The 22,919-nt window shown below is 37.1% G+C and overlaps 1 protein-coding gene across 7 annotated transcripts in view; it reads right to left on the reverse strand.

The window, feature by feature from the left end:
* Positions 1-22,919, reverse strand: part of Rab3-GEF (Rab3 GDP-GTP exchange factor) — a 1,186,669-nt gene that overhangs the window by 655,276 nt on the left and 508,474 nt on the right. For all 7 annotated transcript variants that reach the window (XM_090394443.1, XM_090394448.1, XM_090394444.1 and 4 more), the window contains one exon: positions 7,527-7,733. In XM_090394443.1, coding sequence (XP_090250569.1) covers positions 7,527-7,733 — 207 coding nt within the window. The remainder of the gene's footprint in view (positions 1-7,526; positions 7,734-22,919) is intronic.

Raw genomic sequence — 22,919 nt, forward strand, 5'->3', positions numbered from 1 at the left:
GGAATAGAGTGGAATTGTTCAATGAACACTTTATTGGTGTATTTCATCCTGAAGCAGTAAATTTTAATACTAGAGGGATACGGCAGGTTCAAGGTTTAGAGGTGCAGGAGTAGAACGTGTTCCAAATACTGAGTACTCTGGATGTCAGTAAAGCTGTGAGACTGGATGGTATTTTACCACGAGTTTGAGAGAATGTGCTAAGGAACTGACAGCTCCTTTGACCTGGCTTTTCAATGAAAGTCTGGCTACAGGAAAGGTGCCAGGGAATGGAAAGAAGGTAAGATGGTGCCATTGCATAACGGCGGTAGCAGACTGGATGTATCTAACTATAGGCCAGTTTGTGTTTCATCAGTGGTTGTTATGGTCTTGGATAAATTAGTGAGGGACCACATACAGCATTGGACAGATGAGGGTAATGTTATCTGTAATAGTCAACATGGATTTGTGAGGGGGGCACTCTTGTTTTAGTAATATGCTAGCCTTTTATAATAAAGTTACAAGAGCAGTAGATGAGGGAAAGGCATATACTCCCATTTTCTTGGATTCAGCAAAGCCATTTGACAGGGTGGCATATGATAAGCTGATATTTAAGTTGCAGCACATGGGTTTGGATGTCAGGTTGGTCAACTGGATTCAGGATTGGCTGTATGATAGGTATCAGAGAGTTGTGAATAGTGGGACAGTTTCAAGTAGGCAGAGGATTACAAGTGGGATCTCACAGGGCTCAGTACCTATATTGTTTAACCTTTATATCAATGACATTGTCAGTGGATTGCAGGGGGATATTCAGTGGTTTACAGATGATGTGAAACTGGGAGGGGTTATTAGTAATAGTGAAAATGTGGTAGTCATGCAAGAGGATTTGAATAAGCTAGACAGATGGGCAAATGAATGGGGATATTGGTTTAATGCAGCAAAATGTAAGGTCTTGAAGTTTGGGACACATTGATGAGACACTGCATACTCTATTGGAGGAGATATACTGGAGGAAGTAGGGGGAGACAAGAGATCTGGGGTTGTTGATTGATAGAAACCTGTAATTCAAGGGACATATTACAAAGGTGGTGAAGGTAACACAGAGGATTGCTGCAATAATGAGAAGGAAGGATGCTGACCTGCAGAGATAAAAGAGTTATCATTCTGTTGTATAAGACCCTGATCAGACCACACTTAGCCTATTGTTCTCAGATTTGGTCTCCAGGATTTGAAGGGGATAAATTAATTGTGGAAAGGGTACAGAGGCAGATAACAAAGACAGTTTCAGGACTGTACAATGTTAGTTATAAGGATTGGCTGAGGGAATATGGACTGCAGAGTTTGATGGATAGAAGGAGGAGAGGTGATATGATTGAGACTTTTAAACTGTTGAGAGGTGGTTACTGGGTTGACACTGGAGAGTTCTTTCGCTTGGTTGAACAGTGGGAAGGAGTGATGATAAGGGGCCATCCCTGGAAGTTATGAAAGGAAATTGTGAGCAAGAGGGTGAAGAGTGGTTTCTTTGCATGCAGGGTGGTTGAACCGTGGAATGCACTGCCTGGTAGAGTGGTGAGAGCGAGAACGGTCAATGAGTTTAAGGTGTGGTATGATAGACTTTGTGTTTCCTAGGAAGGACCTCCTGCAATGAGTCTTTTGACTCCTTGGAGGCCTAAATAATAATAATAATAATATATAATTCATAGCATAACCAAGTGGGAAAAAACTTCCATCTAGGATTATACTTATCAGATATGTTTTCAATCTTACATTCTTAATTCTTGAATTTTAGAATAGTAAAATTCAAGAATATTGAAACAAGTAAAATCCAACCCCAGAGGGAGTGTCATGCAGGACCGCCTCTTCTCTCCCTACTTGTTTAACCTGTTCTTTAGAGAGGTGGTTCCAGAATCCTTGTAGAATTGGCTGGAAGTAACTGTGAATGGAAGAAAGATCATCCACTTAAAATATGCAGATGATATTGTTTTGATGACTGATAATTTAGAGAACCTAAAATCAATGATTTATAATCTAAATCTCACCAGCAACAAATACAACTTGGAGATAAAATTTGGTAAGACAAAAATTATAGTAACAAGCAGAGTGAAAAAACATGTCAATGTTGTAATAAATAATAAAGGAATAGAACAAGTGGACAATTTCAATTATCTCAGATCATTAATTACTAACGATCCAAGTTATATGAAAACTATCAAGCACAGAATAAGTCTAGAATAGTCAGCAATGAAGAAGTTAAATAAAATATGGAGAATTAAAAAAAATTAGCCAAAGCTTAATGATTAAACTCTTCAATGCAATGATCCTTCTGGTAGTACTGTATGGAGCACAGAGCTGGATTACTGGCAAACAAGAAGAAGACAGATTGAAAGGTTTTGAATCAGAGTGGTTAAGAAGAATCAATGGCACAAAGTGGACTGGAAAAAAAGACAAATGATAAAGTTTCCCCTCAGCAACTTCAAGCTTCATTCCAGATGACCTCATTACAACAGACGATAAGGCTGACAGAGGACAGAACCCAATGGAGGAAAAGAATCCATGAAATCAACTTGCCCTGAATTGATGAGAATGATGATAACCTATCTGGTCATTACTCAGACACTATGCTTAGACCACTCAAGTCTCAAAGAATCTTCTCTGGGTAGCTGCTCCTTGTGTTAAGTTTTTTTTTTTTTTTAAAGTCTGGCAAAAGGTGAATGAACTGATTTGCCTGACCATAAAAAGACTTAACAGGAGCTACAAGCAACTCAGAGCAGACTTTTACAAACCTTTATGACTTATGAAGGATTTGAACTTGAAGAACTTTGTAAACTAAGTAAACAAGAAGAGCCAACTTACTAAATGAGCTGCTGATGCAGGCTTTTAAAGTACACTGGCATCCAAAGCCTAATGACAAACACAATTTCTGAAGATTATAACCGCAAAGTCAGACAAATCAGCTTGCGGAAATTTGCATAACTGATGATTTCGAAAGAAGTCATAACTGAAAGTAAGTTACACATTCAAATTTTTGAATCACATGGTAGCACTCAACAGGACAGAAGGCTGGGGTAAGCAGATTGTGTTTCAAGGAAGCTCTTTTCATGAAGGAATAAAGTTGCAAACTTGGATGTCTTGTAATGTCTCAAAGAAATCGTTTAATGATTTCACATGAGGAAGAGTTATTTGAAAGCCTGAAGAAAGCTACAGAATTACTGCTATTGCCAGAGAGCTTGCAATCTCACATAACATTGTATTCAGGCTCTGGACGATGTTTCAAACCAATGGCACGTATTCCAGACATTTGCTAAGAGGTTGCCCTAGCTCTACCACCGAGCATGAAAACAAATTTTTGGTTATAACACCAAAGCATAATCGATGCACTATTGGCAGGTCAGTTTGCAAGTGACTAAGCGAATATCTTGACAACCTGCAGCAAGAAGTCTGCATCCCTTTATTACAGCTCATCGTAGAACACGTTTTTAGTGGTATTGTAACCATAAAAATTGGACAAGACACAGTGGCATAGCTAGAGTTTTTGCCGCCCGGGTTGGTTCCTGAGTTTGCTGCCCCTCTCAATACACACCAAAAATACTACAAAAAGTCAAACCAACTTATAGGGAAATAAATTAAAACACTATATTTATGTTTATTTTAGTTGTAAGTATAGTTGTTAAAAACTAATTATTAATTAAGTAATAAAAATTACTAAGTTAACATAAATAAAAGAATCGTCGAAAAATAAAATTGTGTCTCACCTGAAAAGTGCTGCCGGGGCGGACTGCTCCCCCCCTAACTACACCCTTACTCAGCTTCCATGGATGGACACTAGTTCTCCCACCACCACCTGTTCTGAAAAATTTCCTCTGAATTAATCTTATAAAAAACTGTTCAGTAATTTGTATGTTTCAATCATATCACTCCTTTTCCTCCTATCAACCAATCTGCCAATCTATCCAAATCATCCTGCAAAATTTTTTACATCATCTGTAACCAACAAATCTTCAACCTGTTCTTGTAAGGTTCTATAGATCTGCTACCATCTTGGTCACTTGCCTTTGGATCCTCTCCTCTCCTTCTCCTCATCACTAAGAAACCTCGCAACCAGATCTATGTGCAGTAGTGAAAATGGGATCATATCAAGGCTTGATAAAGAGGAACAATAACTTGCTTGTCTCTGCTCATCAAAGTATTCTTCAGTAACCAAGTGATCTGATGAGCTGCTTTAGCCACTTTTGATGTGCCCCTAAACTTTAACTCTCTATCCACTAACACTCCCAAGTCTCTGGCTTTGTCAATTTCATGGAGTAGTACAGGCCCACCAATGTGGTAAACAGCTGGTAATCTTTTCACCACAAAATGCATAACCTTACACTTGGCCACAATAAACTGACATTCATTCTCTTTTGCCTTAAGGATGGCTTAAGGCAGGGCCCTCACTGGGTTTTTTAAATGTGTTTCCTGCAGTAGGGTTTTTGGTTCTTTAGCAGAACCTTGATATCTTCAATACTTTGGTGATTGAAACCCACAACAATTTCACCATAAAAATTTTCAAATTGTTTTGAATTTGTGAATTTATCCAATTTCCAAGTTGTTGAGGACTCACCTTTGTCAGACTTATATTTATCTATTGATTTAGAGAAGTATGGCTATGGCTGGCAAGTGTCCATCTCTTCTGGAAAAATGTTTACATTATCTAATATGTCACGATCATTTGGTGAGCTTAGTTTACTTTTGGTGAATATCTATCTTTTCTATGAAGTGTGTGGAGCTTTTTTTACATGTGACAAGTGAGTTCTCATCAAATGAGAACATTTGATTATCATTGCTCTCAATGAACATCTCATTACTTTAGGAGTTGATTCAGGAGTGAGACTAATAGGTTGGGTGAATGATGCACTCCACAGAGGAGCACTCGGGATCATAAAGTTCTGCTATGGTGAAATTATCAGATCAACGAACAGACATATGTGTTTGAGTTTCTGTTGATATTTTCTTACCTCTCACCTTCAGAAAAGGCGTGGTGGTAGTGGCTAGCTTCCTCGTTGCATAGTGATATGATATATTTTGTTCTGTTTTTATCTTCTGTATTTCTTTTTCATCCTTCCACCTCTGGCATGCATGAGAGTGGGCTGGATGATGTTCCTGACAGTTGACACATTTAGCTTTCTTTGCAGGGCAACATTTATTGCAGGATGTTTCCACAGGGATATCAATGGAATATAGTTTCATAACTGTTTTGGGAGATCCTGTGCTAGTCCTAAACCCTTTTGAATAAAGAATGGTTACATTTTCCCTATTGGCTTTTTATCTATTGCATGAATGATGCATAACTGGTATATTTATACTGGTGTCATGTGTCTTTTGTTTCTTATGTCTATTATCAAGTGATGTCCCTCAAGTATACTGGGTTGGGACTTTGTGAGTAAACCCTGGAAAAATTTGAGGAAGAATTCATGCTTATGGGATTTTTTGTTTGGTGCCAGAGCCACACATGGATGCCATTCACCAGAAAGCAATGACTGCACTTGGGAAGGGAATGTCAAAGCTGGAAGCCTTAGGCCCTGTCCCTAGACCAAGGGTAGGAGACTTTTACTGTAAGACCATTTATGCTTATGAGCAAGTCCACTAGCCAACTGATTCCGGCCAGGCACCCAAAGGACTGTTCATCTTGCAAAAGCAGAGGACAAAGTAGTGCAAGACTACCGATGATTTTCCTTTCAGGATGTCCACAGGTGATACTGCAAGTCAAACATAGTGGCAGGGCATTGAATTCAAGTAATGATGGCCTGGTAAGACAGGATAGTAAAAATGCCCCAAGAGAAGTATGGCAAAAAATACAGGAAGAAAAACAAAGAAAAGAGAATGAATAAAAAGGGCTAGCACCATCACTGGGAGGGCCTCCTCCAACATGAAGAGGTGTTCACATGGAAAGGAATCTTACTAAACAGCCATCAGGAACTATTACTAATAACTCTCCCAGGTTCAAATCATATACAAACAACTCAATATATCACTATAATTCAGTGACAATATCATTGATAAGGTGATTGAGCAGTAATGGTCCCAGTGAACTTCCACTTGTAACTTTCTTTCTCCCTGATTGCCCTGCTGTACACAATATTTTGATATCCATCAGACACTAACTTCCAGTCCAATCTACACCTGCACACTGCATTTTAAACATCCACATGTCATGTGGCATTTTTTGCTAAATGAAGAAAAATTATAATGCATGAAAACCTAAATGTTTCTCAGGAAAAAAAAAAAAACTTTTACAGTGAAAAACAGAAGACACTAGGTATGACATTTAGAATTTTATAAGGCAATCTTATAAATAAAGATAGGCTGCTTTTCAACTGTCTTTATATATGAGTTGGCCAGTCAGTCAAAAACACAGTACATATATTGGTGACATGCTTTGTTATTAATACAGTATAGAAAACAAAAGAAACATCATATTGCTTTTAGCCTTTTCCCAGAGAGAGAGAGAGAGAGAGAGAGAGAGAAATCTTGATCAATCTGGATAACAAAATATCACCTGTTCAGATAGTAATTATCAACTGTTTTTAAACTGTAAACTTCAAAATAACTACTATTTTTTGTTTTCTTTCCAATCTGTTATTTAAATTAGAATTTGATGTGTGGCTAGAAATTATACTATATTAAGAAAATTCCAGGAAAGAGTAGCAAATCTTCACCATTATAATGTTTTCTCTTTCAAAATCATGGAGAAAACCATTAAGCATGAACTAGTGCACTAGGTAAAAAGGTAGCCTCTCTGAGCATTCACCAGCATGGCATCTACTGTTGTCAACTACAGGAGCTTCTTGCTTACATTATACACTTGCTACAATGTTAATTCCCAATTAGTAAATTCTACTGGGCCTTAATTAGAAATCAATTTCCTGTCCTGCTACAAAAACTGTTAAGAAAACATGGTAATTAAAAATATTTATAATCCCTTGTATGCAACTAAATAATTAAATTTTATCTTTTAGTAAAAAAAACATTTTGGAACAATTAAATTATACTTGACAAGAAATTATCTTATTGTTTAATCTTTTACCTATTGTAAGCCAATGAAGTTTGTGTCTGAAGTATCTTCTGTGAATTATTTTCAAAGTATCTCCATAATTAGGCTACTTATATACAGAGATGGCTGACTTATTCACATCAACTGCCTTAGTATCCCATAATGCAAACACACTTCCTTTCAAATGTCTGCATTATGGGAAGAGTCATTACTCCCAAGTTTTGTCCTTTATTGAGGTGTGATCAGCGAAACTCAGACCTAAGAAGATGCTAAGGTTGAATTAATGCATAAGTCATCTATTTTCCATATACAAGTACAATGGTAAAGAGGTGTATCACCTTATTGCTAAACTTGGGTAAAGGAGTAAGCAAGAATATAATTTCTTGTCATGTATAATTTATTTTGTCACCAAGTGCAAAACCTTTCTACAACTACATTTAGAACAATCTATATTAAAAGAAATGAATATTATGTTTATCATTCTTTAGGTAATAATTAAGACTTTCTTCTTTTTTAATACCTGTGACAGTGAAGCTGTAGTTGCACCAGTATCTAATTTCTGGTCATCAATCAATTCTCGTGCCCAGTAATGAGTATGGCTTATTTCCAATATTTGCATAGCACTTGCCATGCCTCCTAAGCCATAATTTCCATAAGTATGTTCCAGTCCAGCAACCACTGCTACTAAGAGTTTCAGCATTCCTTTCCAAACTGCCTTATTAACACACTGTAAATCAGATGAGAATAATATCATTAACTATTTAATAATGAATACTCAACTAAACATCACTAAAAAAGTCAACCTTCTAACCAATAAAAATTAAACAATACAATGAGAAAAAAAGTTATTATTAACACCAGACCTCCAAGGAGTCAAAAGGCGCTTCACAGCAAGCATATGTTTATCAAACACAAATCTCATCATACTGTGCGTTAAACTCATATAATATGTCTACATTCCTCATGCTGTCAAGCAATGCTTTTAAAAAATTTTTTATAGAAGTTCTATGAAAAATTTCTTCCATATTAAACTGGTAACAACCCCTTACCATCTTAAATGTCTTAATCAAAAATGCTCTCTTCCTCCTCCTATTCACAAGGCTTTGCAAATTGCATTCCCTTAATTTCTCTTCAAACTTCATATTCCAAACATCGATTATCACTTTAGTCAAACTTCTCTGGACCTTTTCTAATATATCCATTACCATGAAACGAGGCGACCTAATCAGTGTCTAATAACCCATATGCGGCCTGATCAAGCCTTACATAATGAAGCCATGATCTCTTCATTTCTACACATCAGTGTTCTCCACACTACTGTCATAATCTAATGCAATGAATTCACAATCTATGCAATGTGACTTCTGAACTTCAGGTTGCTGTCCACCACCACTGCTAAATCCAGTCTCTTCAATCTCCTGCAAGATTTCTCCACCAAGTGTATACTGTGCATCACATTGTTGCCAAACAGATTTTAAAACAACACTTCAGAACACTGAACTGAAGGTTCCACTCACTTGCCCATTCAAACAATCTATTCAATGCAATTCCACAATGTCTGATTGATTACTCATCACTTTCCCAATTTTTCATTATCAGCAAACAGTTGCATATCATTAATCAAACCTGTTTCAATATCATTAATAGCTATAAAACAGATTCAAAACTCAGACAACCATAGAGTCAAAAGACTCATTGCAAAAGGTAAACACTGTTACACACAAAATCCATCAAACTGTACTTAAAACTGATTCAATGTATCCACATTCACCATACTGTTGGGCAATGCATTCCACACACTAACCCCTCTTTACCATACATCAGACAACCATAGAGTCAAAAGACTCATTGCAAAAGGTAAACACTGTTACACACAAAATCCATCAAACTGTACTTAAAACTGATTCAATGTATCCACATTCACCATACTGTTGGGCAATGCATTCCACACACTAACCCCTCTCTGTGCAAAGAACCTCTTCCTTATGCCCTTGCTCACACCCTGCTTATACAGCTTACAGGGATCGCTTCATGTTCTACTCCTTTCTCTCATTCTATGAAAAAATTCTTTCATTAACCTGGTAAAATCCCCTCACATTTAAATGTCTCAATCATATCCCCTCTCCTCTTCCTATGCATAAGTCTTTACAAAGCATATTCCTTCAATCTGTCTTCATATTCCACTTCTCAAAGACCAGTTACTACCTTAGTTAGGTTTATGTGGACCCTGTTCAATATATCCTCATCACTCTGAAAACAGGGGACCAAATCTGTGCATTGATCAACGCCTTAGAATGGAACCATAACCTCTTTTATTCCAGCATGTTAAAGTCTTCTGCATCACTGGCATAATCTGATGTGATGTCACAACAGGTGCAATGCGACCTCTGAATTTCAAGCTCCTTGTTCCACCACCACTCCAAGGTCTCGTCTTGCAACTTTCTCTGAAATTTCCCTACAAAATGTATATTTTATTGAATTGACAATTCCATACAACTGCCCATGCATACAATCTATTCAAGTCCTCCTCCAAATCACAACAACTTGATTCCTCATCATTCTTCCCAGTTAATTTCTTTAGTTGTCTGTTGGTTGGATTATAATCAATTTCTTGATATGTGGAGCGATCTCGAAGCAAAAGAGAAAGTTTTCTTCTGTAATTTGCTGAGTCCATAACTAATGTTGCTTTTCCCTTGTCAACTAACAGACAATTAAAGAAATTAAATTCTCTCTTAGATGAAGTCATCAGTTTAGATAAAGACACAATTGAAAGACTTAAAACTCATTTTGCAAGACCTCCTAGATTTTATGGTCTTCCTAAAATACATAAGATTGACTATCCTCTTCGTCCAATAGTAGATTGTATTGATTCTCCTACTAACCGTATAGCCAAATATCTAGCTAAATTATTGAAATCTTACATTGGCAACTCTAATTCTTTTTTAAAAAATTCCTCAGATTTCTTAGAAAAATTAAAAAATGTCTCATTACAACCTACAGATCATATGGTTAGCTTTGATATAGAATCTTTATATACCAATGTACCTCTCAAGGAAACTTTAAAATTACTTGCTGACATCTTTCCTGAAGACATTATAAAACTATTCGATTTCGTAATACATTCTGGATATTCCGTATGTCAAAATAAATTTTACAGCCAAGTATAAGGAACGGCCATGGGAAGTCCTATTTCTCCTGCTTTAGCCAACTTTTATTTAGAACATTTAGAAAAAGTCCTCTTCTCATCTATTTTACTTCAACCATCCTTTTGGGTAAGATATATAGATGACATCTTTACTATTTGGCCACACAGCAAAAACTCTTTACCCTCTTTTTTAAACAGTATCAATTCCTTGCATCATCGTATAAAGTTTACTATGGAAATAGAAGAAAACAACCAGTTATCTTTTTTGACATTCTCCTCATCTGGTCACCTTCAAATACTCTTACAACTACAGTATACAGGAAACCAACGTTCACAGGTCGTTATATTCTTAAAGAATCAGCCCATCATCCATGTCAAATGGATGATGGGCTGATGATGAAATGCTTCATCAGAAGAGCCAAAACTAATTGTTCTACTTTTGATTATCTACAGAAAGAACTTTCTACTATCCAACAACACATGAAACTCAATGGCTTTTCTGAAAAAAAGTACTCAACATCTTCGCAATTCTTATAATCCTCCACAAAACAACAAAGTTTCAATACATCGAGTGCCTATTCCTCATATCTCCGGTATTTCAGAACCTATCCCAAGAATTTTAAAGAAATATGATTTAACAGCTACGTATTCACCTATTAACAAATTGTTTTCTCATTTTCCTTCTCCTAAAGACAAACGCTCAACTTTATCTCTTCCTGGAGTTTATCAAATTCCTTGCAACTGTGATCTCTCCTATTTTGGACAGACTGGACGTTCTCTTGAAAAAAGAAGCCAAGAACATCAATCCTCCATTCTTCTCAACAAACCTGAAAAGTCTGGATGGGCTCAACACGGGATTGAAACTGACCACAGCATCTTTTGGTCCAGGACTCGCCTCTTGCATAGATCCCGTTATAGGTTTAAACGTTTGTTCAAGGAAAGCATGGAGGCCTTGCTCCATCGTCCCAACCTGAATCGTAATGACTGTATAACTATATCAAAAATCTGGGAAAGTCTAATCAAGATTACTCATTAATTTTTTTTTTTTTTCATGTCTCTACTTCAAAATATTCCGTTTCATACTTAGTGATATAACATCATGCAGCGTGTTCTATTTTTAACGATCTATTGTTAGTATTCCAGCTTGTATTTATTTTTTAAAACTGTTCTTGTAATACCACTGAGGATGGTCTGCTATTTCCAAACCGAAATATTTGGTTAATTAAATATCATTCTTATGTTTACATGCATATATCATTCAGTCTTATGTCACAAGTATCCTTAAAACAGCAATAACAGACTATGAACTGAAGCTACAGTCTGGGCTAAAGTTCTATTGTTAGGCATATGTGAACGTGTGACTTCAGGAGTGCACCAGTATCTGATAGCAGAGCTATGTGAGTCTGCCAAACTATAACTAAGGTTACTGTTTATGTGAGAAAAGTTTAGGATAATTTCTTTAGATTCAACTATGTGGCGTTCTACTTCATTGTGGCATATATGAATGTTTGATGTTGTATTCCAGTCTATTTCATGTTGGCGGTGTATTTCATTATTTGTGTTCACTGAGAACAGGACATGGCTTGAGAGGGCGCTTGCTCTGGTCCTACTATAAGCGATGTCTCTCTGATGTTCTTTGAGACGGAGAAGGATGGACTTCTCAGTTTGGTCATATGGCCAAAATCTCGATCTCCAGAAAATCAATGCACATGGATAGATACCTTCATGCGTTCTCACACCACTATCCAACACAGAAGTTAGGTATCATCTCCACTCTGGTTCATCATGCCAGGTCTGTACTGTGAGATGAGGAGGAGCTAAAAAATGAACTACAACATCTCAAAATAACCTTCGCAAATAATGGCTACTCTTGAAAAATTATCAATAAACAACTATACTGCCATTCTCAAAACAACACAGAGACATAGGACAACTTAAAGGGTTATATCTCTTTACCATACATCAGCTTGCTCTCCTGGAAACTAAGAAGAATTTTGAAAAAATTTAATATAAAAACGCGCTTTTCCACTCTTCCTAAACTCAGATCAATTCTAAGCCAACCAAAACAGGCTCACAGCCATCTTCAGTTTCCAGGTGTATATAAAATCATATGTGACTGTGGAAAGCCATATTATGGTCAAACTGAGAAGTCCATCCTTCTGCATCTCGAAGAACATCAGAGAGGCATCGCTTATAGTAGAACCAGAGCAAGTGCCCTCTCAAGCCATGTCCTGTTCTCAGTGAACACAAATAATGAAGGCCATCAATGCGAAATCGACTGGAATACAACATCAAACATTCATATATGCCATGATGAAGTAGAACGTTGCATAGCTGATCCAATGAAATTATCGTAGACTCTTCTCACATAAGCAGTAACTTTAGTTATAGTTTGGCAGACTCACATAGCTCTGCTATCAGATACTGGCGTGCTCCTGAAGTCACACGCTCACATAAGCCTAACAATAGAACTTTAGCCTCACTGTAGCTTCAGTTCAAACTTAATTCCAGTTCATAGTCTGTTATTGTAGTGGTACAATGTTTCTTTATGGTGCTTTTTATGTTTGCTTTTAATGCCCTCAAACCTAAAGAAGTCAGCATTGAGACAAAACATGTCGTGTGTTAAATTTAATTAATTTGTTTTTTCTAATTCTCAGAATTCAGTCAGTAAATAATATGACCACACACACACATATATGGAGAAATATATGTAGTTGAGAAAGTGAATATGTACATGCACACACATGCATACACACAAGATGTTTTCTAACCCATAGTACATTAGTATCACTGGCAGACAGAAAGAAAAGAATAAAGAAAAAAAACTTGTTAACACAGGATCTGAAACACTTGTAGATTGTAATCTTCACAAAATTCCATTATATAAGCAAACAGAAGCAGCAGCCATGGCCTCTTCTACCCAATTTCTATTATGGAGCATTTTAAAATACATGCTTCTGATAATGCAATCAGGAGCATCTATCTGGCTAACACAGATTGATGATGTGTTCCTAATTTGACTACATGGCTCAGATATTACATTCTTTTCTCCACTACCTCAACAATCAACAACCTGGAAGACGGTTCACTACAGAAATACAAAATAACAATAGTCTGCATTTTCTAGATACCGAAATCACTTCTTTCTTTCTCAGTTTACAGAAAATCCACTGCATACACAGTCTTTCCCATCCTTCCTCCCCCCTCTTAACAATATGGTATTATTAAAATATCTCTCAACAGAGCCTCCACCTGCTTGTTACCTACCAATCAGGTTTCCCTCACTGCTGAACTTTATTTGTCATACCTTCCTGTTCGTAACAAAATACTTGATCTTCACATTTCCTCACATCTCTCTCAACATACAGATTACAGCTGATTACAGTTAAAGTTACTGATGTTACATTTAGGAGTTGCGATAGATATTTCTGTGAGATTGCTCAAAGAGCAACCTCTATCCTGAATAGAAGTTTTTCACAGATTCTGTAAACTTTGGCACACCCTTCTAAACTCTTCTTGATAATTTCCTGACTGAATGTTCACCCATTGAATAATAGACTATTGTCATCATTGTTATCATGATATCAGACTCATAATATTCTCTTTTTAAGCAGCTAAATGGTAGACAACCCTCATCGCCCAGTGACGCACCATCACTACCCCTGCTTAAAAATTCGAACAGTAAAAAGGTATATGTGGGTTGTAAATAAAGTAGTGACTACATGTGCACAAAATGTAAAGTAGTTTATTTACCAAGTCTATACAATTACATCAATTCAATGTTATCTCCAACTATGTTCTGCACCTCTTAACAAATTTGTGGGAGTTGCTGGATATCATTAGCAGAGTGCTGCCTGTCGATATCAGTGATAGTGCAACCTATTGCTCAAAGAACCTCTTGCACATCATGAAACTGCAAAACTGAGGGGTCCTTTCATTTTGCGAAACAATTTGAAGTCACAGGAACTCATACCTGGTGAATGCAGAGGATGTTCCAATACCTCCTATTCTTCTTCTTCTGCAGCTTCTCCCACTTAAGTGGGGTCATTGTTGATGTTGAGTCTTCTCCACATCCTCCTGTCTTGGGCTGCACCACATCCAAGTTCTTCATCCTAAAGTCCTCTTCTACCAGCTCCCTCAATCTTTTCTTTCGCTGCCCACGCTTCTTCCTTCCCTGCACATCCATCTGCATGACTTCCCACATATTCGTCCTCCCTCCTCATCACATGACCAAACCATCTCAACCTTGCCTCCTGTATCTTCGCTCCAAAGTTCATAACTTTCACTGTTCCCCTGACATAGTCATTTCTCAGACGATCCTTTCTGGTCACACCGCACATCCACCTAAGCATTCTCATCTCTGCTACTTCCATCCTGCTGATGTTATTTTTCCTCAGGGCCACAGTTTCTATAGCATATGTCATAGCTGGCCTCACTACTGTCCTATAAATTTTGCCTTTCAGACTGATCAGCACCCTCTTATCGCATAACACTCCAGCCATCTCCCTCCAGTTCCTCTAACATGTTTGTATCCTGCATCCCACTTCCTTCTCAGCTCCTCCATCTTCTTCCACTGTTGAACCTAAGTATCTAAAGTCCCTCACCTTCCTGATGACATTTCCTTCCAGCTCCAGATCTGTCTCCTGGCCACCACCCATTGTGCAACACATATAACACAACACAACTCTGCCTTACTTCTGCTCTGTCTCATACCTCTCTCTTCCAGTACTTTTCTCCATCTTTCCAGTTTAGTTCCTGCTTCTTCTCTTGAATCTGCACACAGCAAGATGTCATCTACATACAACATTGTCCAAGGCGCATCTTCTCTCACCTCCTCCATCACAATATTAAACAGAAATGGACTTAATGCTGACCCTTGATGCAAGCCAACTGTTACTTGAAAACTTTCTGTCTGTCCCAGACAGGTCCGAACACTTGTCTTCACATTTCTGCACATCTCCTGCACCAACCTGACATATTTCTCCAGAACCTTCTTCTCCCTCAGACACCTCCAGACTTCTTGCCTTGGCACTCTATCATATGCTTTCTCCAGATCAATAAATGCTAGATGTAGCTCCCGTTGTTTCTCTCGAAACTTTTCCATCATCTGCCGTAACCTAAAGATAGCATCTGTTGTTGATCTACCAGGCATGAAGCCAAATTGTTCCTTTGCAATCTCCACCTCTTTCCTCAATCTTCCATCAAGAACCCTTTCTAGGATTTTAATTGTGTGGGACATCAACTTTATTCCTCTGTAATTTTTACAATATTGTACATCCCCTTTACCCTTGCAGATGGGGACAAGAGTACTCTCCCTCCATTCCTCGGGTATATTTTCCTGTTGGCAAATTTTCATGAACAGGTCCCACAGCAGGTCAATTCCCTCTTTCCCCAGTGCCTTCCATGCCTCCACTGGAATCCTGTCGGGGCCCACAGATTTTCCATTCCTCATCCTCTTCATGGCCTCCGTCACTTCCACTCTACTGATGTTCTGCACCATCCCCTCAGAATGCTGCCCATCTTCTCTGTGAGTCCTTGCATTTTCCTCATTCAAAAGTCCCTCAAAGTACATTCTCCATCTCTTTTTTATGTCCACATCCCTCCATAATACTCTTCCTTCAGCATCTTTGATCTGTCTTACATGTAAGATGCCCTTTGCTGCTTTATTTCTACATTTTGCTAGTTGGTAAATTTTTCTCTGTCCTTCCTTTGTTCCTAATTGATCATACAGATCTTGATATGCCATGGCCTTCGCCTGTGCCACAACTCTCTTGGCTTCTTGCTTTCTCTCTCTCTCTCGCTCTCTCTGTACACCTCTCTGTCCTCTTCCACTCTTGACTCATCCCACTTCTGTTCCAATACTTCCCATTGCCACCTATATAACATCTCTATCACCAATTGAGGCACATGACATCATGCATTGTCATACAACAAAGACAGTAGAGCCTGGCCGGCCGAGTGGTTAGCGTATCCGCTCTCCAGCCACAAGGCTGCGGGTTTGATTCCCGCCGTGGGCATAGATGTTTGTGGAAATACTAGTGGTGGTGGTCAGTGGTAGATGGCGTTGGTGTAGTGCAGGCAGTGGTGGATTGTGAGGTGGAGACAGAGTTGTAGAGCAGGTGCCCTCCCTCGATGAGTCTTTGGACTCCCTGGAAGTATCAAATAATAATAATAATAACTTGTATCTTAAAGCTGAACACAAATAGTGCTCTAGAAATCATTGATAGTGCTGTGCATTAACAGTTTTCCCTTGGGGCACAGCATGATGAAGAATGACACTATAAGTGTCATAAGTGACTATCAGTTAAAGCCTGATGACTATCAGGCTTTAACTTTGCTGAGTTCCTTACAAAGTTTTTTCTGATGAGGTGATCCATAATGGTGAAATTTGTTGGATTCTCTCTTCAGTTCAGACTCATAAGTCCTAACCCGAGTTTCATCAATGGCTACGATACATTCCGAGTACTAGGTGAAGATGGTACCCTAGTATCAGAAGCAAATGAGGTAGTTCAAATAATGAATGGTCACTTCATGAAGATCCATCAACCTGGTGGATGTAACACAGTGTGCAGCACTACCACCACATTGGATGAAGAGATAGCAGTTCCTGAGGAGGAGGTTATAGAACTGTTGCACAACCTGCAAAGAATGTGGCAATTGGTCAAATCAGCACATGTGCTAAAGGAATGTTCAGCCGAATTGGCTTGGCCCTTGACATGGTTATATAATTTGAGTCTTAGCTCGGGAAAGATTCCACAGGAATGGAAAGAATATATGATAATCCCATTGCACAAGAGTGGTGCAAAGACTGATATGTCTATCCATTGATCTATCAGCATCTCTGGAGTAATTGTAAAGATTTTAGAGCTGTAGATAAGAACTCGCATACAGAAATGGGCAGAAGAACAAGATATACTTTGCAAGGAACACATTTTTAAAGGTACCTGTGGCATGACTATAAACAATAAATTGCAAGATAACAACAGTAATTAACTTTAATGAAATGAAAATACAAATATTTTGTACTAAAAATAACAGTACATCATCATCATCAGTGTGTAGAAACAAACAAATCAAAGGAATGGGGAAAACAAGATAGATAGAGCAGTCAGTGGTTTACCAATTAAAAACTGTTGCCATGTGCTAGAAATTAATATTAATAAATAATATTATTAAAAACTATTTTTGATGGTTACCTAAGATAAGAATCTTATGTAACCATCTTATGGGAGAGAGAGACAATCGTTTCAATTCAGATTTAGCTGATGTAAAAGGGCTTTGCAACTTTCTTTGAAAAGATGTTCATATTTAAACCTGCTTCTATGGAGAAGAAGAGCTTCATCCAGTGGGGTGAAGCTCATCTTCTCCACTGGATACTGTGTTTAGTGTCAATACTATGTTGTGCCAGACCAGACTTTTGAGGTTTCATGTATTCGATATAATACTGATGTTCTTTAATTCTTTTTTCCATAAAAAGGCTTGTTTGCCCAAAGTATGTTAGATTACATTCACAAGTTATCTGGTAAATGCCAGCTAATGATAGAGGTGAAAGTTTGTGTTTTGTAGATGACAACAGATGAGAAATTTTGTTGATAGGAAAATATGTGGGAATGAGATGATACTTCTTCAAAATTCTACCAATTGGTTCAGAGATGCCAGAAATATAAGGGAATGGAGCCCTGCATTCTGTTGAAGAATCCTGAACATAGGAGTCAATTATCTGCTGGATTTGATTAGGGTTGTAACCATTAAATTCCATTAACGTTTTGATAGTGAGTAGTTCTTATTGCAAGCTTGAGGAAGAGGAGCACACCTTATGTGCTCTATTAATTAAAGACTTGATAACACCAATTTTTTGAGAGCTGTGATGAGCAGACTTTTGATGAATGTATCTGCCAGTAACGATAAGTTTTTGATAAACACTGGTTGAATAATTACCAGAGGCTGTGCGTGTAAGAAGGATGTTCAAGAATGGTAAACTACGAGCCTTTTCTTTTTCCATGGTGAATTGAATGTGTGGTTGAAGACTATTGATCTGTTGTAGGAAAAATGGGAAGTTCATTTTCAGAGTGAGTCCAAAAAGAAAAGACATCATGAAATCAAAAAACATAATGAAACCAATGAGAGGTTTGGGGATGAATGGATGAGAACAAGGTATCTTCCAGATGGTTCAAAAAATAATTTGCCAATGGTGAAGACAGAGGGCTACCCATAGGCTACAGTACCTTCAACTCATCTATAGATCTTGTTTTTCCAGCTGAAATATCCTGATTGTATAACAGATTCAAAAATCTTTGCAATATCTGGAGGGTAATCATCACATAGTAAATTAACAGCATCAGATAATGGAATGCTGGTAAAAAGGGAAACAATGTCAAAGCTGACTAACAAATCCAACTCTTGTATTTAAATATCCTTGATTTTTTCAAGAAAATGTGTGGAATTCTTGATGAATGATCTGGATTGTCCAGTATGGGCAGTTAATAAACATGACAGAAATTTAGCAATTCTAGGTAGGAGAGTTAATACAATTCACAATGGGTCTTACTGGATAACCTACTCTATGAATTTTTGGGAGGCATATAAACGAGGAGTTCTTCCAAACCGAGTGCATAACTTGTCCAAAGTATTTTAATTCCAATTAATAACTTCATCAAGCAGCTTATTTAATTGTTTCATTTGCGTTTTTGTAGGGTTATAACTAATTTCTTAATAGGTGGAAGTATCCTGTCAAAGGCAGTCTATCTTCTTCTCATAGCCGGCTTTATCCATTACCACTACTCCTTTATTTGCTTTTGAAATAGATATGTTCTCTTTGGTCTTAATGAAAACAGCACACAGGTTTCAGCACTAGATAAATTACATGGAGGTAATTTTCTTTTAAAAAGTGAAGCAGCCGCTTCAAAGCGTAGTTTATTAGCATCTTCACTGGAAAGTCTAGACAGATTGTGTTCAATGTTATGCAAAAAACTGTACAGGATGATGTTCCAACACCCCAGGATTCTTCAACAGAACACAGGGTTCCAATCCCTTATATTTCTGGCATCTCTGAACCGATTGGTAGAATTAGGTGGGAATGAGAAGAAGTATCATCTCATTCCCACATATTTTCTTATCAACAAAATTTCTCATCTGTCGCCATCTACAAAAGACAAACTGTCACCTCTATCATTTGGGAAAACAGGCCATTCTGTGGAAAAAAGAATTTAAAAACATCAGTATCATATCCTTTCCTTCATGCTAAATGGTTCAAACCACTGACTGCGTGTGAACTTTATATTTCTATTCCTTTGATTTCCTTGTTTCTACACACTGATGATGTGCTGTTATTTTCAGTATGAAATACTGAAAAATATATGAACAAAATGAAAATACATGAACAAAACAATGAATTACACGATGTGGTCATCGTGTAATTCATTGTTTTGCAAAGAACAGCATGGGTTTACTAAAGGGAGGTCATGTTTGAGCAATTTGCTCATATTTTATAAAAATGTTATGGATGAGTTGTATAAAGGGAATGGTTACACTACGATATTATGATTTTTCTAAGGCATTTGATAAGATACCATATGAGAGGCTGTTGCATAAATTAGAGAATATGGAATTAGAATATAAACTCGTAGCATGGATAAGTGGGTGACTGGGGGACAGGTATCAAAAAGTGGCATGTCGGGGATGTGAATCTACCAGATTTATGGTGACCAGTGGTGTGTGTCCAGGAATCAGTCAATGGACCCGTGTTCTTTCTTCCATACATTAATGATATTGGAAAGTGGCTGACAGGAGATCTTCTATAGTTTACATGATGGAAAGATAGGAAGGAATGCTACTGATATAAAGCATTTATAGGGTGATTTGAATAGCCTGAAGTGTGAGTAAAAGATAATGGTTGTCAATTCAATGTTAGAAAGTATAAAGTTCTGCATATTGGCATGATGTTGGAAGTTTATTTTCCACTTGGTTAGACTATAATAAGTTTAGCTTAATCCTTTATCCAAGAGTAACACCTTTAACAAACTTAACAAACTTTAACCAAGTGTAAACAAAGTTTGCACCTGAAGTATTTTCAGGACTGAGGTAAAGGTGGACATAGTAAAGGTGGACCAAGCTCTCATCACTCCTTGTCTCAATATCTCCCATAATGCAAAGCACATCTCCCTGCAGACATGTATAATGCTATGCATTATAGTGCAATATATATAATGCTATACATTATACATGTCCGCAAGGAGATGTGCTTTGCATTATGGGAGATACTGAGACAAGGAGTGATGAGAGCTTGGTCCACCTTTACTATGAGTTTGCCTTCAGGTGCAAACTTTGTTTGATTACATTTGGATAAAGGATTAAACTAAATTTATTCTAGTCTAACCAAGTGGAAAATAAACTTCCAACATCTTTCTCTAAATCCAGAGTAATTTAATAATAAGGTGGTACACCTTTTGGCAACTTGTATAAGCAGTGGTGAGCTATGGAAATTTTAACAAAGGGCTCGCATCGTAGGAAAAAAAAAAAAGAGTAAAAATAGCGCATGTGCTTATCTCATTTTCAAACTTGGGTGCATTCGTTATAGAAACAATAATTCCAAATAATCTATACACTGCCAAATAGACTAATTTTTGTTAGGTTACCATATGAGTTTGGCGCTTAATATGTTTCAAAAAAAAAATTTTTTTTTTTGAAAAAAATAAAAAAAGTAAACAAGAACAAGGGGCTCTCACATTTGATAAAAATTTAACAAAGGGCTTGCACCCCTTATAGCTCACCACTGTGTATAAGTAAATATGACTTCTCCATTGCTTCTGCCTTAGTATCACCACTTCTGGGTCTGGCTCCCACTGACGAGACCTCAATAAAGGTCGCAACCAGTCTGGGTAGTGGCCCTTCCCTTAATGCATAGCATTATACGTGTCTGCAAGGAGATGCACTTTGCTATTATGGGAGATACTGAGACAAGGAGTGATGAGAGCTTGGTTCACCTTTACTAGAGTTGTTTCAGTCCTGAAGATACTTCAGGTGCAAACTTTGTTTGCCTATACTTGGATAAAGGATTAAACTAAATTTATTATGTTGGCATGATGTCATATCCAATAGCATGTGATATTGGTGGAATTATGCTTGAACTAACCGATGAAGCTAGAGATTTTGGAATTACGATGGATAGAAAGTTGATGTTCAAAGGTTACATTGCAAAAATTGCAAATACAGCTGAAAGGATATTTGCGATGTTGAAATGAACATTGACATGTAAGGATATGGAAGTCGTTTTACCTATTTTCAAGTCCTTCATATGACTGCACTTAAATTACTGTACATAGATTTGGTCTCATGAGTGTCAAAAGGAAAAAAGAAGCAGTGGAAAGACTGTAAAGAAGGGGTACAAAGCTGGTACTGGGATTATGGAATGTAGGTTACGAGGATAGATTACAAATACAGCCACTGGTAGACAGAAGAAAGAGGGGTGCTATGATAGAGGTCTATAAACTTTTGAGAGGTTATTGATTAATAATTAATAATATAGTTAATGAATAATAATTAATGATTAATAATATAGATCAATATACAGGCTACTGATTAATAAAGTTTTTCATTATATGGAAGGTGGGAAGAGGGCATCGATGGATGTTAAATTTGTGTGAAGTTAAGAAAGAGGTACAACTAGATTTTTCTTTCATAGAACCAGGAGTGAGTGGAACAGTTTACCTTTTGAAGTACTCAATGGATCTAGTGTGAATAAGTTAAAGAGAAGGTATAGCAGCTGGTGTGGGTAATGTATGTCCTACCTTGATGAGCTCTTGACTCCCTGGAGGACTAATATTAATAATAATGATGATGATGATGATGATGATGATAATAATAATAATAATACATAAAATAACCTAGATAACACCATATGGTGTTATCTAGGTCATTTTAAAACCAAACCCTAAAATCATCATATTGCAATCAAGGGAAGGAGTTGATGTAAGATCTAATCATTACCTACTAACAGCCAATATTAAATAAAAACTGCATAGGATTAAAAAAACTTAGAAATTAGAATGGGAGGATAAAATATGATATGTCTAAATGAATGTAATTAATAAAAAGTTTTCTATTACAATAAAAAATGAATTTTATATTTTGGAAAATGAGAAGCTAGAAAGTGAGAAAGTACAAGGCCCATAAGACTTGATTACAAAGTAATGGAAAATTTTTTAAAGTATATGATGAGGATTTAAGAGACTAAGAAGAGTGAAAAGAACGAGAACTGGTTATCAGACAAGACCTGTAAACTCATAGAAGAAAAGCAAAAAGTTAAAATGATGTTTGAAAAGGTTGAATCCCAGAGCTAAAGAAATTCATTTCAGCAATTATATAGAAAGACAATTTAGTTAAAATATACACCCTCTGTCCAAAAAGAAACTGAACTTTTCGAAAATAGAAAAAAAACTAGTGGCGCCACCTGTTGTATCTTTTTGTTGTCGAAAGTGGCAACCTTCATTAGTGTTGTGTCAACTGTTTAAGATATTTGTTTCATTAGAAGCTGAGTTATAGTATCAAGAGTGACAGTGTGTTATGACAAACGGTCAGTTGTCACGATATTCATGCCATACGCGACGAATTCTCGCTATCAATCACTTCAAAACTTAGAGATAAAACTCACCACTGACTGTTTGGCCAGGCAGAACGAGTTTTTTGTAAATAATGCCCTTGGAATCATAGAAACAAATCAGCACTGTCTTTACTTTTGACTTCTCCAAGCGAATTTTTTTCAGATGCCCC

This window comes from Typopeltis vanoorti, chromosome 6 (genome assembly GCF_054136105.1).
Source record: "Typopeltis vanoorti isolate ZY-2024b chromosome 6, IOZ_Tvanoo_1.0, whole genome shotgun sequence".
NCBI lineage: Eukaryota > Metazoa > Arthropoda > Arachnida > Uropygi > Thelyphonidae > Typopeltis > Typopeltis vanoorti.